This window comes from Melospiza georgiana, chromosome 3, assembly GCF_028018845.1.
Source record: "Melospiza georgiana isolate bMelGeo1 chromosome 3, bMelGeo1.pri, whole genome shotgun sequence".
Classification (NCBI taxonomy): Eukaryota; Metazoa; Chordata; class Aves; order Passeriformes; family Passerellidae; genus Melospiza; species Melospiza georgiana.
Window position 1 is genome coordinate 36,015,145 of NC_080432.1, and position 18,156 is coordinate 36,033,300.

General features: G+C 39.5%; 1 protein-coding gene across 2 annotated transcripts in view; it reads left to right on the top strand.

Annotated features, from left to right (window-relative positions):
- KCNH1 (potassium voltage-gated channel subfamily H member 1) overlaps window positions 1–18,156 on the top strand; it is a 181,577-nt gene that overhangs the window by 84,527 nt on the left and 78,894 nt on the right. For both annotated transcript variants that reach the window (XR_009114253.1, XM_058020444.1), the window contains exons 8-9: window positions 1,128–1,327; window positions 4,885–5,137. Coding sequence is in view for 1 of the 2 variants with exons in the window: in XM_058020444.1 (XP_057876427.1) it covers window positions 1,128–1,327; window positions 4,885–5,137 (453 nt within the window). In the remaining variant the exon portion in view is untranslated. The remainder of the gene's footprint in view (window positions 1–1,127; window positions 1,328–4,884; window positions 5,138–18,156) is intronic.

An 18,156-nucleotide genomic window follows, 5' to 3' on the forward strand; every position in this document is an offset into this window, starting at 1 on the left:
CATTGACTTATTTTTATTTCAAGTGGAAGAGATACGATACAATTTAGTGCTTGTTTTGGGGGGCAGGAAATGATTAAGAGGAAGAAGTTACTCAGCAAGCCAGAGTACTTACGGGTGGTTATCATCACATCTGCAGTCTGACTGTTCCTCTACAGCCAACCTGTCACACATCACTGACCTGATTCATGATGTAGGAGAGCTTCCCTTGAGGCTTCCTGTCTCTCCATTTCATCCAAGGCTGGACTGGCTGGAAGAGCCCCAGCCTCTGCAAGCCATCAAAGCTGGCTGCTGGGGCTGCCACCAGCCTGCTGTTCTGTCTTGGCCTTCAGCAGATGGAGCTTCTCAAGTCCTGTGTGTTTTCATCTGCTCCTCTCCACGCCTGGAAACACTGCCTTTTTTTCTGCCTGGTGTTTATTCTTAAACCCATCTTGATGAACCAGCTGGCTTCACAACTGTGTTGTGTGAAGTCAGGAGGGCTGTGCAAAGGTCTGCCTCTCAGGGCTCCAACTCTTGCCTCAGGCCTTGCTGTTCTTTTGCCTGAAGAATGTAAAATGTAATGCGAGTTTTTATATATTATTAAACTTATGTGTATAAATCACTGACCCATGGTAGCTGTTTATTACATATTCCATCTTGTCTTTGATGCACTGCTGCTGTCACTCCGAGGTGGGTAACGATGACTCAGCTTACTGTTGTGAGAATGCACTTAAAGCTGGAAATCTGTCACTGATGGTATTTCAACACAGGTGCTATAAACCTGAGATGAAAAATTAAAGTATTTGCTGTCAAGCTATTTCTCTTAAAATTCTTCTGTCTACTGTTGTGGTTTTGTAAGGTTTTGGGTACTGCTGAGTTGTTTGATGAACAAAGTCAAACAGTCGTGTTTTAGGAGGTCTGTGATGCAGGACATGCTCTCACAGAAGCAGGTGGTGGTCCTCAGTTTGCAGTGCTGAAGGTGACCTATAAAATGCTTGTGTTCATCAGGCCTTCCTACCTTCCTAATAAAGCACCAATATTTGCATGCGTTTTTACAACCTAGCCTTTCCAGCCTTAAAGCCCAGTGGAACACAGACTGATCACCACATCTTACCATGTATTTTCTCTGTGGTTTTTCTTCTTTTCCACAGCCCTTCTGTATGCCACCATTTTTGGTAACGTGACAACCATATTTCAGCAGATGTACGCTAACACAAACAGATACCATGAAATGCTGAACAGCGTCCGGGACTTTTTGAAGCTCTACCAGGTCCCCAAAGGACTGAGTGAACGTGTGATGGATTACATTGTTTCCACCTGGTCAATGTCCAGGGGAATAGATACTGAAAAGGTAAGTAAATTAAACTGCAAGGAAAGAAGTCACATCCTGAAAGCAGTCCATTAAAATAAACAGGAGGTACTGTCTTAGTAAAGGAGACAAATATTCTTTAAATAGTTCTAAACAGCAGCTTCCCTTAATTTTTAACTTTTAAATACAGTATTTCAGCTATTCTGTCATACTGACATATGATAATGGTAAAAGTATGTATGTTTTGCTAGTGAAATGGTATGAAATAGTATAAAAATGATAAAGAGAAAAAGCTCAGTTTACTATAAATAAAGGTGATAAGTAAATAACAAGTTCCAGACTGTAACACAACCTCACAGTTTTTCCAAATGAGATTTTTTTTGCAATATTTCTTGTGAGGTTGCTTGCGGCTCTGTGGGCCTGAAAACAAGGTAATTTTTTTTTTGTCGTTGGAGAGTTTGAATGTAATATTCTGTGTGCAGGTTAAAGATATTAATGAAAGCTGGAATTATTTAATAACGTATTGCTTGAAATCTACTTTGTGTAAGGCAAGTGCTATCATTCTGATTCATTGAATTGATGAATAAATTCCCATTGTGTCTTTTAAAATAACAGATGGCCTTTCACCAGAACAAATGTACCAATGTAGCTCCTTGTCGCTTTTATATTAGTTGCCAGTTTTTGTGGGGATAGACAATTTCTCTTCTGCTTGTAAAGAGATGTGATTTGTGGGGTGGATCATTCAGGAAATCATACCAATGCTCTGGTCACCAGCCTTCTGGTTGGCAGCTTAATTTAGCATTCTGAACTGTGGATGATGCAGTTAAAGAGCAAACAGTGCCATTTCTGTACAGCTGTTACAGCATCGTTATGAAGCAGGAGAACAGATGTGGCCTTGCACTGAGCTGCCTGGAGACTGAGGGGCACACAGGGCACTGTTTGCTTTCCTAAATGGTCTTCAGCCAATCTGCCATTTTTAGATCCCAGACATGATTCTGTAAGCACTGTCTGCCATACTAGCTTTCAGAAAGAAATTATATTTTAGTGCTGGATAGCACTGGTTAGAAGCTGTTCTGCATGTTTTCTCACAATCTGTCTTTGTGTGGGGTTGTGATTCGAGGTAGGTGCATTTGGAGAAGGTGGAGAGACATCTGAGGAAACACAGTGTAATGAGTGCTGGTGCTTTCATTCAGCCCCCATTACAAACTCCTGTCATCATTTTAACAAAACAACAAGAAAAATTTGCTGTGTAAAACATGTTGGTTTTTTTTTTAGCGTATCTTCAAAGTTCATTCTTGGCTTCCTTTGATAAGGAGAGAAATGCTTTAAGAGGATGCATTTGGAGACAGCAGACTAACCAAACCAAGCACAACAATACTCAGTGTAGCCTTTGAGAATTATCTTAATAAGAAGGAAAGAAGTTTCCAATTGTCAGGATACCAAAGTGCTTAATACAGTGCTGTTTTCAGTAACTGGTGTGTTCATAGCTGAGCTGCTGCTGGCCATGACTGCTAAACCAAGAACTCAGCTTTCATCTGCACAGCAAAAGCTGTGGTTGGCTGTGCCAATCCATAAACTCCCAGGTCTGAGCTCTTTTGTTTTGATGCCTGTGCATAACTTCTGGGATGTTTTGTCATGAATAAAACATGTATTGCTCATGAGGCAGAACAGTGGTACTTGTGCTCCTCTGAAAGGCAGTGCAGCTTCCTACAGATGAAGCAGAGACTTAAATATGAACTGAGCACAGAACTGGTCCTGTCACTATTTTGTAGGCCATGAATTTGTCAGTTCAGTGTTCACTGCAGACACGCTAAGTTATTGGTTTAGAAAATGCCAGTACAACAAAATTTAACTAAGAGCTACTGAAAGATTCTAAAATTGATCCATGAAGATACATTTCCTACCTCCCTTACAAATGAAAGTCTTCTTCCATTTATCTGTAGATCTCAAATGTCTTTAATTGCTTTCATTTTTGTGAAGTCTGGAGACAACTTCTTTAAATGGAGAATGGAAAACTGGTTAACTTCCTCTAAGACTGCTATACCAAAAAGTTTTTGGATAATAGCATCATTTCAAATATTCTTTTGTATGCTCGGGGGGGTTTGCTGCTATTTCTATTGCAACAACCCTTTTTGTGTGCGATATCCAGGTAACTGGAAAGTGTGTGTGTAATACCAGTAGTAAAATTTGGCAAGAATATGCCACTAGAGAGTATTTTTATCACCAGAGTAAATGAGATAATGGAAAAGACAGATATGGCCGCTGCCTGTGTTCCCTGTTAAATGCTGGCCTTCCTGCCCCAGCCCATTTCTGTGAGCCTGGAAAACTGGGAACTGGCACTTTTGGCAGCTCTTCTGTACAGGGCAGCCAAGAAAAATCATCCCTGAGTGCCCTACACCTAAGCACTACACAAATACATCTCTTTTAAGAAGTTATATCTGTAATAAAATGTCTGTTTGGAGGTGGGCCAAAGATGTTGATATTGGTGGTGGAGTTATTTGCCTTTGGAGTACCAGGCATGATATCTGAAACCAGTGCCATGCACAGAATTAATAGCTTGGTTCTCTGCTCAGATCTTGCACAGAAGCCCATTTCAAAGTGCAGGCATAGCCATAGTGCTTCCTGTGTTACTTTTGTGTTTTTCAGGAGTATTTGCAGTGAGACAGTCTTCTCTTTCCACCTAGGAAAATGTGTGGGAGTAACTCTGAAGCTCGACTGGAGTGCTCCTTAATTGGATGGAGTAGTTATTACTAAGAAAATAATAATAAAAAAAGAGGCAGACTCAGACTACTCGATGTTCTTCTCAAATAATATGTCCTAGACGTGCTTCATCATAGACCATCCCCCAAGGATTTTGTTATCCCCAAACTCTGCTCATGTCACTTCTTTCCGCTTTTAATCTGCACATGCAGCAGTGATTTGGTATTCTTTCCACTTGGCTGTTCGTATTATATTAAAACCCTTCAGAAATGGCCCTGGCTGGTACCTGCTGTGCTGAGCATCAGCTCCATCAGCTCGTGTTCTCTTAGGAACACACATCATGAATTGCCATGAGGAACATTCCATTTGGAAGATCAAAAGCTGCCCAAAACAGCATCATACCTTTAAAGTTCCTTTCCTGTGTAAACAAAAAACTTGTTAGTGCCACTTGAGGGTAAATTTGGATACCTGCAATTCTCAATGTTATGAGTTAATTAAACTTTAAGTAATTTGTTTTTGTTATTAAAGCATATGACTTGTGCAGGCTTTTCATGGAATCTGCCTATCAAAAAAATGACCTACCCTCTAGAAACAATTATTCTGGAAGATTTTCTTCAACACTTTCTGTACTGCTGGGCTCTAAGTTTTTTTGTCTTAAAAACCTTAGGTCTTCAATATCCAGCAGAGCATGTTGTTGAGAGGGAAACTGTGTTTTCCTTCAGATGTTGTAAGGTAGACTAAGTATTGTTGCTTATGTGGATAAGTAATATAAAAATAAACTCTGAGATTAGAAATGAGAAGGAGGAAAGTGGTTCTTAAACCTTGCGTGGTAACCTAGCCATAGCAGGCAGGTAGAAGCCCTGCGCAGGAGCTGATTGCCCCTCTGGTTTCCCTCTCAGGTTTTGCAGATCTGCCCTAAGGACATGAGAGCAGATATCTGCGTTCACCTGAACCGCAAGGTTTTCAAGGAGCACCCCGCCTTCAGGCTGGCCAGCGACGGGTGCCTGCGGGCGCTGGCCATGGAATTCCAGACGGTGCACTGCGCTCCGGGAGACCTCATCTACCACGCCGGGGAGAGCGTCGACAGCCTCTGCTTCGTGGTCTCGGGCTCCTTGGAAGTGATCCAGGATGATGAAGTCGTTGCTATATTAGGTGAGTTTCAGAGCTGGTAATGTGCATTTGCATAAATACAAATATGTGTGTGGTGGTGTTCACAGGGGTCGCAGGACGAGGGAAGAGATGAGAATCTTGACTCCATGTCTCAGAAGGCTGATTTATTATTTTTTTATATATATTATTTTAAAATGATATATTAGAACTATACTAATAGAATAGAAGAAAGGATTTCATCAGAAGGCTAGCAAGCAAAGCAATGATAATAAAATCTTGTGACTGACCAGAGAGTTTGAGACAGCTGGACTGGGATTGGCCATTAATTAAAAACAACCACATGAGACCAATCACAGATCCACCTGTTGCATTCCACAGCAGCAGATAATTATTATTTATATTTTGTTTCTGAGGCCTCTCAGCTTCTCAGGAGAAAAAATCCTAGCAAAAGGATTTTTCATAAAATATGTCCATGGCATATGCGCAGCAATTTATAGCCTCCTCTACTCTTTCTTTAAAGAGATTCAGTTGAGTTTGTTTTTCCACTGAAAGGTTTAAAGGGCAACCATCTAATATCCAGATTGCTTCAACCCTGTTTCATCTGGTCAATGGAAACCTTATTTTTGCATGGCGTCCTGGTCATTCTTGGGGTCTTCCCTGTCTTGATACATCCCTTCTGTTGGGGAAGATGAAACAGGAAAGCCTTGTAAATATGATTGCCTGGCAAAAGATTTTGAGAATATGGAAACTATAAGTGAGATTGAAATGAAAGCAAGCTTTGAGATACTTTAGTTACTGAACAACTGGAAAGCAATGGTGTGGCCAGCTGAAGGTAATCCCCTCTTGATGAAACAATATCCTTTGCTTGCAGACAGGTCCAAGGGTCAGAGCAGACCCTACTAGCTTGGCAGAAGGAGTCAAAAGAGTAGTTTTTAGGGTTTAAAATGTAACACAGTATGATAATATAATTATTCTTATAGGCTGTATGTAAATGCTACAGGATTTTTATATTGTACTAGATTGATTAGTGAGAATTAGAATATTCAACACAGAAGAAGATTTATTGTATTGTAACAGGAACCTCACTCTCTCTTATCCTCCTTACCACACTCTTGCCTTCTTTCTCTTTACTGCTCTCTTCACCTCTCTCTCTCTCTTTTGGGCCTGCTCCAAGCTGTGGCTGGCAGCTGCAAGCAGGGCCCTGCACTTGGCCCTTTGCAGTAAACCACAAGTTCCAAGACCTGGCTTCAGAGATCTCTCGTCTCCCTCTGTCCTGACCGTCCTGCCCCCTGTCACTCCTACACCCTCTAATTAGAAATTCCATTTAGAACTTCAGAAAACTTGAAGTGCCTGCCTCAGTCCCACACCCCCCCCCCCCCATAATAATCCATTTTTGCTGTAGTTTTTCCAGTTAGATTTATTTAAGATGTCGTGTTGAAATACTATTTATCTATTTTAAAGTCAAAATAGTCTAAAACATTTAGAGCCGATTTGTGTTAACTTGGGTTGGAGGCATTGAAAATAAACTGATGGGGTGTAAACAGCATTCTGAGGCAAAGCTAACAGAAAAGAGTGTGATAATCCAATAGATGTAGATGAATCATGGGGTGGCTGAAGCATTGAGGAGGTGATACTTATCATTTGATTCTGTCAAGCCCTTTTGTGATAAGGTAAATTCTCATGGTGGCTTAATCCTGTAACTGTCATTCATAGCAGCCTGCAAAAAGAGAATAAAACATCTTGGTTATCTTACTTTTTTCTGAACACATACACTCAACTCTCCTAAGATTAATGTCTACTGAAAAATGAGGGGGCTAATAAATATGCTGAGCTTCATTTTTCTCTACTTTTGAATAGGATTGCTTGTATAACACAGGGTAAATTTAGAGTCATGGAGAATCAAGTTGGTAACACTTTGTGCCACACAAGAAGCTAAAAAAGTGAGAAGTTGGAGGATAACTAATTCCCTTTTGTTCTGGAATCACCTGTGCTGCTCAGTGCTAAGTGACATTTGGAACTTCTGCTTGTCTGTGCTGCACATCAAGAACTTGCTACTTTTTGCCATGTTGAACTCATGAATTAACAAATGACAAATGTAGAACACAAACTAAGACCCCTCAGTTTGTGTATCTTTATGCCACCACCTGGATTCAGCATGAGCAGAAAACCTCAACACATCTTGCTGCTCTATTTGAGTATGGGTAAAAAAGCACTAAGATCAAATTTCTTTAAAATGTTCTTTAAAGATACCAATTTTCTCCTCATCTTTCCTGCTAACTCCTGCATTTTATCATAACACTCACTTTAGAAAACCCTCAGCCAAGATTGCTGGAGGAATCAGTGTTAAGGAAACCTAACTCCTAATCTCTGCTGCTGCAGAGTGATAGCTACAGATAAATGAGCCTGTTCCCTTAGGATCTGGGTGAATAGAAGTATTTTGTTGCTGCTCTTCTCCTGGGATGTAACTATCGATTCTCTTCCCACCACAACTTTTTATTTTCTTCTTTTTCTTTCTTTCTTTTTCTTTTTTAAAATTTGGAGTCAGTTCTCCGGCTCTCACTAAAGCTGATGAGTTTTATTCACATTTTCTTTGTGAATATTTTAAGTGGAGAGGAAAGTAAAATGAAGAGGGATCTGTTTGGGATTCTGTGAGATTTCATTTTGGATGTGCATCAATTTTTGTGCTTGTTTCTGGACTAAGGAATCCCTTTCCTTCCACACTTGTGTGTCCCTTCCTCCTCCAGGCATTGAAGACTTCTGCTGAAGGTTTCTCTATTCTGAAAAGAAATTATATATTTAGCTAAGTTTTCACTATTCTGAATCTGTTGAACTTCTTTTTCCTTCAGCAGTGTGTAATTTAATCCCCACACAACTGAAGGATATGCAAGGAGATGGGTCAGGATTTCCTCTCTAACTGCTTTGTACTCTGTTTTCTTATCTGTAGAAAACAGTGTTTTGGGGTGGGATTTTTTCTTGTGATACTTGTTTGTTTTGGGGGGTTTTGGCTTTTTGTTTGTTTGTTTTTGTTTTCATACTTAGCTAAACTTGCCAAGTTCTTGATGAATGTATACCAGAAAAAAACAAGGCACTACAAAGGGGAAAAAAGTGCGTTGTACAAGAAACATGATTTTTGCTGATCACTCAGCCAGAGCAACCTATGCCATAAATTTTGTTTGCCAGTCCCAGCCAAGCATAGCTGTGAATATCAGGCACATAACAGCAAACCATGTGAGGAATTCCTTAGGGTAATTTTAGTTGACGGGTATGTTACAGAGACTGTAATCTTCTTTCAGGCAATTTGGAAGTGAAAATGAAAAAAAATAAGTGCACAAATTATTCAAGGTGAATTATTTGCTCAGCTCTGGCTGTCATGTAATAAAGTAACTTTTGTAGCTTGCAATGTAGCCTGTATCTTCCTTACAATGGAGAAATGAATTTTAACTCTAAATCAGTCTGTGGGACTGCTGTACAGCATTACATAAACCAAAGGCAAACTGCACTTAATGCTTAAAGGATCCAATTCATAGGAAACATTTTTGAGTTCTGAAATCATTTAACCTTGCAGACTGGCATATAAGAGTGTATTGTGCAGACTTGGAGGGCATTGTCTACACTTGCATAATATCCTTCCAAATCATTTCCATGTAATACCCCAGAAACAGGTATATTCTCAGTTCAGGCTTATGTTCTTAGAACAAAGCACTGACTTTGATTGACTTGGATTAATATGAGTCCTGAGTTGAAAGAAATTGCACATAGGCCAGCAGTGAAAAAAGGCACTTTTTTGTGTGTCCCCTAAGATTGCCTTTCCCATTAATATAAATTGAGACACAAATACAGAAATATGCAAATTCAAAATAAAATCAACCCCAAACCTTTGCCTGTTTTAGTAAAAATTTAAAGAAATTGGTGCACTTTGTATGAAGTTTGATTTGTTGGAATGAAATATACATGTTTTGAATTCTATGCAAAATTTATACCAAAATACAGAAATTACTGGTGTTCACACAACACAGTCTTTGGATTTGGTGTGTCAAAGAAACAGAAACAAAAATGTAGAAAATGACCTCTCAGCCAGGTGATTGATTTATTTGTGATTCATTCCAATACTCCAAATGAGTCAGAAAAAGAAGACAGCAAGAAAAGCCACTCTCTTACTATGTTTTCTGTGTTAATGTGTAAGTATGAGAGTGGGATTATGTAGAAGGGAAGTTTAGCTGGTGGGAAGCTGCCTGGATGAGGCACAATAAATTCTGGTTTTGGGAGTTTGCTGTTCTTGCAGTGACGCTGCTGTTGCTGTGTGGGATGAAGTGCTGACGTACACTCAGCACTTTGAGGAAGACTGAGACAAATCACACAGTCCCTGCCCTGAAGAGATCTGAGTGAAGCACAGGTCAGGCAGGGCTTCCATTAAGAGAATGTTTTCAACTTGGCTTTGCTTTTAACTTCCCTGAGCCCTCCCACTTGGCCTGATGCTGCTTTATGCACCTGAGACTGACGGTGTCTCTTTGAACTACTCTTGCTTAAAGACTTTGCCATTTATCTTGATGTGGTTAGAAAAAATAAGAAGGTTTGTTTCCTCTGTTAAAAACACTCAAGTGTTTATGTGCACTTCATTTGGCAGCTCTGGTTTCTCTGTTTTGGAGCAGATCTTTCAGGCTAAGACCCTGAAACATCTGAAAACCTGACTTTACTGCAGGTCTTTGAAAAGTTAAAACCTACTCATGCTCAGGAGATTGGCTGTGTTTTAATTTATCAAATAACTTCTTAAAATATTCCTCCTGAATTAACTTTGTTCTGGGCACAGACCATAAGGTCTGACTGCAGCTTTCTTTGGAATATGCAAGGGAAAAGGCACTTTGCTGCCCTCCAGTCATTTAGTCTGAACCTTTTCAATCTCTTCTCACCATTGCTTGAACAAGAGCTGGTTCCTGTGCTATGTCTCCAACTGTGTGTGTGTTAGATAATTCAGTGAAAATTACAGAAAAGAATGTCATTAGCAGCAAAAATAACATTTTGTATGTATTTTCTAGAAATACATGGAAGGGCTGGATAGGAGACCTTGTTAGTACCCAAGTTGGTTCAAAGTCTTTCTGCCTGAAATTGGGATAATTTTTGACATTTAAGAAAACATTCCAGTAAAAAAACTAGGGGAAGACCCTTGAAAATTAGGATGGCAAACTTTTTTTTTTCTAGATAGCAGTGGGGAAAGCAGTGTCTTGTACTTAAATTTTCAGACTGCTGTGAAATCTGTCAATTAATGGCTGCTAGAGGGCCTGACTGAGCAGTAGATCTTTACTTGTATGAGATGTTCAAAGCTGCTGAAATGGTCTTGACACTTCCTGCAAGGAGCCAAAGTGTGTATGGATGGTAAGACTGGAGGTTAGTTTTGTGGACTTGATTAGAGACAGGGAGCTTGAAGCTTTTATTTAACAACTGAAATCCAAAGCCCTGAAAACCACTGTGGTCTTCAGAGCTGAGGGCTGGATGAGAAGAGCAGCATTAACTAGAAGATTTAATTAAAAAGAAAAAAACAACACCGTCCCACCAAACAGTTTGTCCCAAGAGTTACATTCTGGCTGTTCTGCATTTATGTTCTTGCTGTCTTTATTTGAGCTAAAAAAATTCAAAAGAATAAACCTTTTTCTTGACTGTTGTTTTAACATCACAGAATATCCTAAGTTGGAGGGGACCTGTGAGAATTGTTGAGTCCAACTCCTGGCTCCACAAAGGGCAAGTAAAGTGAACTAGACAGGAAGGGAAGTCAGGGCAGGAATTTATTGTGAGTAAGGAATACAAATTTTCTCCAACAGGTCAGTTTGCTTTTACTATTCCTTTTGCTGCTATCAAAGCTGAAAAGCAATAACAGCATGGAGATGTTATGTAGGTATGCAGGTGTACAGTAACACAATGTCAAGAATGGGATTTTCTGGGAGAGGGGCAGGGAGTGTACAAAGGATGCACACAGATTTACATTAAAGACTACACAGGAGCTGAGGAGGTGAAATTTGCATGACCCTGAAATACAGATCTTTTATTGTTATTTACAAAGCTACAAAGTTGACAAGATTGGAGACTGTGGATTTAGCGTGAGGTTGTGGGGGACTTTGGTGTGCCATGTTTTGTTTCAGCAGGATATTAAATGCTCCATTTGCTTTGTGTGGAGAAATTCCTGCTGATTTAATTTGATCTAATTGCAGTCTTAAAGAAATGTTATAAGAATAATTGTTTGTTTTCTTTACAATTGCTTTGGCTTACTCATTTAGCCGTAAGCATTTTGTTCAGATGTAGACACCAGAGGATTGATTCAGATTTTGGTGGGACAGATTTGCATCCAGATAGGACAGTGCCGGCTGCAAGGGCAGCTGTGCCACAGGGATGCTCTCTTTTAGAGGAGGGACAATAGCAGTGCACAGGTATTGTCTGTGTTAGACCCTCTCCATGCAAAACATTGCAACTTCCACACAGTCGTGTGAAAACTGCTTCTCAGCAGACCTGAAGATGGCAGATAAGTTAACTGACTCCAGGCTGCTCTCTTTAGTCTATCCCTAGTACCTGAGCTAGCTCTGATTTCCCTGAACTCCTCTATGTTGTACTCCATTTTCAAAGATTAGCTCTGTTATTTTAGAGCCTAATTTTAGAGCCTTCTGTTATTTTAGAGCCTGATTCCAAGCCCTTGAAGAAGTCCCATACTTGTCTACTTCATTTTTCACCTGAATTTTAAATTTAGGTACACCTCTCTGTGTTAAAAATGCCAAGCTCCTGAGCTCTCAGGCTTAAGTAATGGTTGCAGGATTATGGATGGCATTAAGAGTTTTCTGACAGTATCTAACATCTCAGCATTGTTTGTGCTATTGAATAAGACTGCAACATGACCAGCAGTGCTTTGACAAAGGAATGATTGAAATTAAAATCCATCTTTATCCTCAGTAGTTCCATTGTGCTTTTTCTATTTATAGTTGAAAGGTAGGGTTTTTTTAGGTTGATTTATATAGGCAGGTTGGACAAGTTGCATGTTTCTGTGAAGCAATTCAATAAACATCAACCTAAGGAACAATTTTCAGAGTCTGATTTGCTCAGTGAGTGTCCAGGCACACTTAGTAAAAGCATTACAGATGGAGAGGCAGCTAAACTTTTTAAAAGGACATGGCATAAAGAGGTCTACATTAATATAAAATTTTAATTTCATGGTGGATGAAGGAGCAGCACTAAAACTCTTATTCAGAAATATAGGTTTATCCTATATGGCACATGTCCTCCAGACATCTGGGGTGGTCTGATATCAGGACTTGCCATTTTTGAAACTTTTTGTTTGTTCTGTGTCTAATTTCTGACAGACATTAAAACCATGAATTGCCAAAGCTCCTGTCCACTGTTGTTTGTAGATGGTTTAAGACTGCGCAGGGTATTGGAAAAACAGATTTTTAAAACACTTGATGACTTGCTGGAGTAACTGAGGAGGAGGAGTATTCAGAGGCCTCAGTAGGGAACTTCTGGGTGTGTTTAATGTTTTATTGTGCTGAATTTAGACACCTTTGCATAATGTGCTCTTAAACAGTCCAACAGCATTGCGTGTGGAAGAAGTCCCCCTTGGAAGCTGGCAGTGTCTGGCAGGACACTGGGAGCTGAAATTGAGATCTGGTGGGGATGAGGCTCTTTGTTCCAGCATGTCCCTTGATATCTCAGGATATCTGTGTTAGGAAGGCTTGCACATCATCACATCATATTTGTGTGCATGCTGCAACAAGAGGTGTGAAGAGGTAGAAATTATAATTTAGCAAGGAAGTCAGCTTTCTATAAAGACCCTGATTTCTGGCAGGTGAACCACTGAACTAATTTACTAATTTTTTTGGTCTTTTTTTATCTTTTTTTTTTTTTTTTTTTGTAGGATAGATGGAAATTTCATGAGGTTTTCAATGTTTACTTTCTATATTTCAGAACACAAAACTTGCTATTTAAACTCCTGTGAATTCTTTGTCTGAAATAAAATAATACAATTTTGGGGCTTTAATGTATGTTTAAAGCAATACCTATAATATACAGCCTGTCCCTAAGTAATCAGGGAAGTAACTCAGAGGATAATGCAATTTGAACTTCTTAAATAGGTTTGTTCTTTTTTTTTGTCAGAGAATTAGCACTGCCCGTGCAATGACAACACAGATTGAGCTGTGTTTTTCCTATTATTAACCAATGCAAATACATTCAAATATATTTATTACTCCAGTTACCTGCTACTGCATATCCTCTGAGTTTGTACAAACTGCCCACATGTTTATAACATTTTTATAGTAACCATGAAAATGCAAATAAGGATAAATCATGCAGATTCTGGTGAAGCCTCCTGGCTTTTTTTCTGAATAAACCTGGTAGGGCCCAGTTGATGTTTAAAACTCCTCTTCACAGTACATCAAGTAGTGAAATATAATTCTATATTCTGTATTTGTGAGACAAATAAGCACCTTAATTACAGCAACAATAATAGAAAATGTAGCAGTAACTTAATCATGTTGTTGCTACTCATCTCTAAAATAACTTTTTTTTTTATTTTATCTGTACAGTAATGTGTTTCAGCAGAGAAAACTGATGCAGTTGTGTAGTAAACTGTCTGCAAAATGTTGCCAGACTGTGGTTTACAGCATAAACAGATACTCTGTGTTTCTGTTCATGAACCAGGCAAATCACTGAAAGAGCAACTTCAGTTTGTTACCTCTGTAACACTTGCTTTGGTTTCTGTGGCAAAGATACTCAGGAGTTTTGGAGGTCTAATTAGAGGAAAGGAGTAGTTGAAACCTCCGGTTAATGAAAAATAATATATTCTCTGCAGTGCAGTTGGTCATTCACTTTTGATTACATGTCTCAGTTTGCACTTGAGAAATCTTAAGAGAATCCAAAGCAGCAAACAACTTCCATGCATCATCTCCTGCTGGCTGTACTGTGCTGGAGAGCCAGACTGTGGCTATTGAGTGGCTGTCAAGTTGTGCAATTTATCTGCAGGACAGACACTGAATACTCCACCTCATTGCCAAATGGTAGCTCTGCTTTTTTCTGGCTGCCAGGTTTTGTTGCATTAATGCACCAAGAGGGAAAATTACTTTTGCTCTGTTATCTTTACTTTCCTTGAATCTTTCTTCTCCCTGTAAAGTGGGAAGGTTTAAATTGCATGCTTTAGATTTGGAGGAAATGAGGGAAGAGAGAAGGGAAGGATTTTCACTTGAAGGCAAAAAATCATGTGAGGATCACAGGGGGAATTTGACCCTAGAAAATCTGTGTGTTTGCTTTTATAGCAGTTGGTGTCTCCCACTGCTTGGAGGTGGAGAGCAATCCTGAGGGTGCAGGCCAGTGTGGGGGCTCTGGGGAGCTGTGCTGGGAAAATCATTGTGGATCAGGATCACAGATGTGTTTGCTAAACACCTGATTGCCAAGATATGCTTGGTACTGCATTGCCACTGAAGTGAGCAATGTCTGGTCGTTCGCTGCTCAACCATAAGCAATATTTGGTCATTCTGTCTGATCTTTGTATCTGCTGATACTGTCAGGTCTAATTCTATTGTTCAAACATGCAGATGAAGGCAAATTGGGAGGGGACATGACCTAGATTCTACTGGTGGCTGCTGTAAAAATGATTACTATTGCTTTGAGAATGGCTCAAACATGAATATTTTGTCTGATGTACTGAAAATCCATGGGCTCATCTGAATGCCTTCAAAATCCATGCTGACTTGGAAGACCTGCAATACATGAATCCATAGCTTCATCTTCAGCTATCACACCAAAACTGCACCAGCACTTCCAGACACCCAGAACCCAAAAGTTGTCAGCCAAACACATATTCCACATGAGTCATGTTTTTTTGGAGTAGAGTATCTTCTGCCTGAGAGAAGAGCTCTCAGTCTTTCCCCTTGTAAGAGTGAAAAGGCCAAGAGTTGTTGTGGTATCAAGGCAGTTCAGTTGTAATGTGAGAGGTTCTTTGCTCAGAACCAGCAAAGCACCTGAGTAAACTGCAATAATCAGATCTTCACCACTGGTGCTGCTTTCAGGATGTGGCCTGGCCTTATGCCTGACTCAGGCTGAATTGGCAATGGGAACAGAGAAATCATCTTTTCACTTGTAAGATAAACAGCAAGTTTGATGTAGAGAAGAAACTGGGAAAGAATAAAGATGGAAACACACAGTTTTATAAAATATTTCTTCACAGTTTAAATATATCTGGATTTGGGGACTTGTTATTATAATTAAAACAAACAAGGAAACATAAAAGGCAGAAAACTGTTTGGCTTTCCAATGCATGCTGAGCTGATGGTGGAAAATGTCCTCAGCCCATAAATCCAGCAGGGAATATAAATGATTGATGGTAAAAGCTTAGATCATCCACTTTAAGTGTGATTGACAGATAATGTTCCTGGCAAACATCTGGAATTCAGCAAGCTGGGAATGAGAAATGCAAAGTACTGACAAACAAACAGCCATCTGCATTTCTCTGGCTTTTTAATCTTTTTTCAAAGGTAAGGTGAAATACCTAAAGCCTGGAGTTATGTATAAAAAGAGACTTTTGGCTCAGGTTCCTTAAGGCAGCCCTTGGACTTTGCCAGGCACCTTCTGCCTCAGAAGTATCACCATACCCTTCTTGCTTTCCAACTACAGATGGTTTTGATAAAACACCCACTTAGTCTGCCCCCCCTTTTTTTTTGGTTTCTTTTCCCACAGGGGTTGATCTTACTTTGTGGAGAACATATAGACAAAGGGAGATGGTATGCAATTCCTTATTATGCATAAGAGACCAATTGTTCTAATGGAGTGCAGGTAATCCTGGGTGGAATTTTAATTCCTCCTTGCTGTGTAGATTTCTACTGCTCCTTCCCCCCCCTCATTTTTCTATAAATGCCAAATAAGTTTTTTTTTAAGAATCTGGCAATCAAATTTGATACTTTTGGTACGCATAATTTAGAAAATGGACTTGACAGAAATAAAGCAATGAGGTGCTTGCATGTGCCTTGCTTTGGAAACTCAAGTACAGTGTAGGATTCGTTTTCAGCTAGATCACTGGCTGTTAACTTCTAGGAAGTTTTTTAATAAAAGAACACAATTTCTTTTGGTTTTTTAGTTTGTTTCTTAAAAGCAGGGTCTTCTGTGATCTGACTTGAGTTTGTCGCTCATGTGTTGGTTTTCTCTGGTTTGGCTCAGCAGGCACCCAGCAGACCCAGCTCCTTCCTGTGCTCCTCTTGCCTCTAATGGGAGGCAGCAGGACATTGCAGGAGGGAGATTTTTTCAGATGGAAGAGTTAAAAATAGTGAAGGGAAACTGTGGTTGCTGCCACAAGTGAGGGACAAAATTGTGTCTGTGTTATGAGAAAAGCAGAATTAAATTCCCCAAGAAGAGTAAGATATAACTATCTTCTGTTGTACTTCATTTCCGAGGTAGGCACAGCAGCACCGAGGTGTTTGTGCTTGGATTGTGCTAATTATTTATCACATTACTGTGAGGCAGTAACATAATGGCTGTCATTTTAGGGTAGGGAAACTTGTCTGGAGATGTTAAGCAATGCTCTTAGAAATGAGTTAGAATTCCTCTCCCTTGTGCTTGGACTAGCAGCTCTAACTGTTGCTCATCAGTGATGGCACAATTCAATGCTTGATAGATTCTAGAGCGTTAATTAAAACAGTTGTTTAGCTAATTGCCTGGAAGATTGTGAATAAAAGCATATTTATTCCAAAGGCAAACAATCCATTTTTACCCAGTGAAGCATATCGGTTTCTATGGGGTGTAAAAATTGTTTCATTTCAGTTTTGAATATATTGTGTGTTTGTCTGAAAGCCTTGTAGATGATCTGTTTCAACTGCATGGAAGCTTTTTTCTTTAGCCATTTTTAATGTATCTGCTAGCAGAAACCATACAAATAATTGAAAATGTGAAAAGTCATTGCTATTAAAAAGAAAAGGTGTTTACTGGTGTGTGGGATTACCACCATGCTTGGTGATATGAAGCTTTTGTACTCTTTCCAGATGTTGGCATTGTCCTATGCAAGAGACTAGAGGTGAAAGAAAGGTTATCTTTATGGTGCCTTTGCCTAGTTTTGTGAAAAATGTGGTAACACAACAGGTAATTTCAGTGTATAGACACATTTAAAATTAAAATAAAGTCCAAAGCAGTCAGGATCTAAACTGATCCATGTGAGGTGGATGGTGTAGGTCTTCTGTGTAAGACTGGGAACACATCAGAGTTAATAACAACTTATTGCAATTCAGGGTAGTTTAACATCAAGCTGATAGCTTTTTCCCAAAGAAAAAGTGCTTATCATCTAGTGGAAGAGATTAGGTAAGGGTGGAAGTACAGTTGAAGGACTGAGATGGCAATTTTGAGTTGTATTTAGAGGTTTTCTTTCTGAACTCTTTACTCATGATAGTTCTCTTGACTTTATATAGGCTTTCAAAAATGATGATTTATTTAGGGAAGGAATCTAAAAGAACCTGGGTGAAGTCAGTAAACTAATACATATTTTGATGCTTTGGATTTAAGAATTGCTATGGGCAAGGTATTACTTTTAAGACAACGGACCATTCCTATCAAAACTTGATAGATAGGAATGTATTTCCATGTCATTGGTCCTTAGAGAGATGGGCAGTGATGATACAGCACAGCAGAAGTTTGGGAGGAAAACTAATTTCAAAACAAGGAAAGTATAGCTTTTCATTATCAAGGTCACAAGTGAATTCCTTTTTTGTTGGCATTATGTATTGGAAAACAGAGGGGAAAAAGACCATTACTCTTGTAAATAAACTTGTAACTTTCTCCTACACATTTGTGCCCAGCCTGAAATGGGGTTCAGCCAGTTAAGTCCTGACAATTTCAGGATTGCTCCTCAGCTGGATTTTGGTTTACATGCCCTGCACTGTAGTGCCCAGACTGGGGCAAATGCCATCCTTGCAGTATCCCACAGTATTCACTGCTGCCCCAAGCTCATACAGACATGCACATGAGGAAATGGCTCTTTGCTTCCTTCCGGTGAGAAACAGCTGAACTTTCATGCCTTGCCATTGTTATCTTGGGGATAACTAATTGTACTC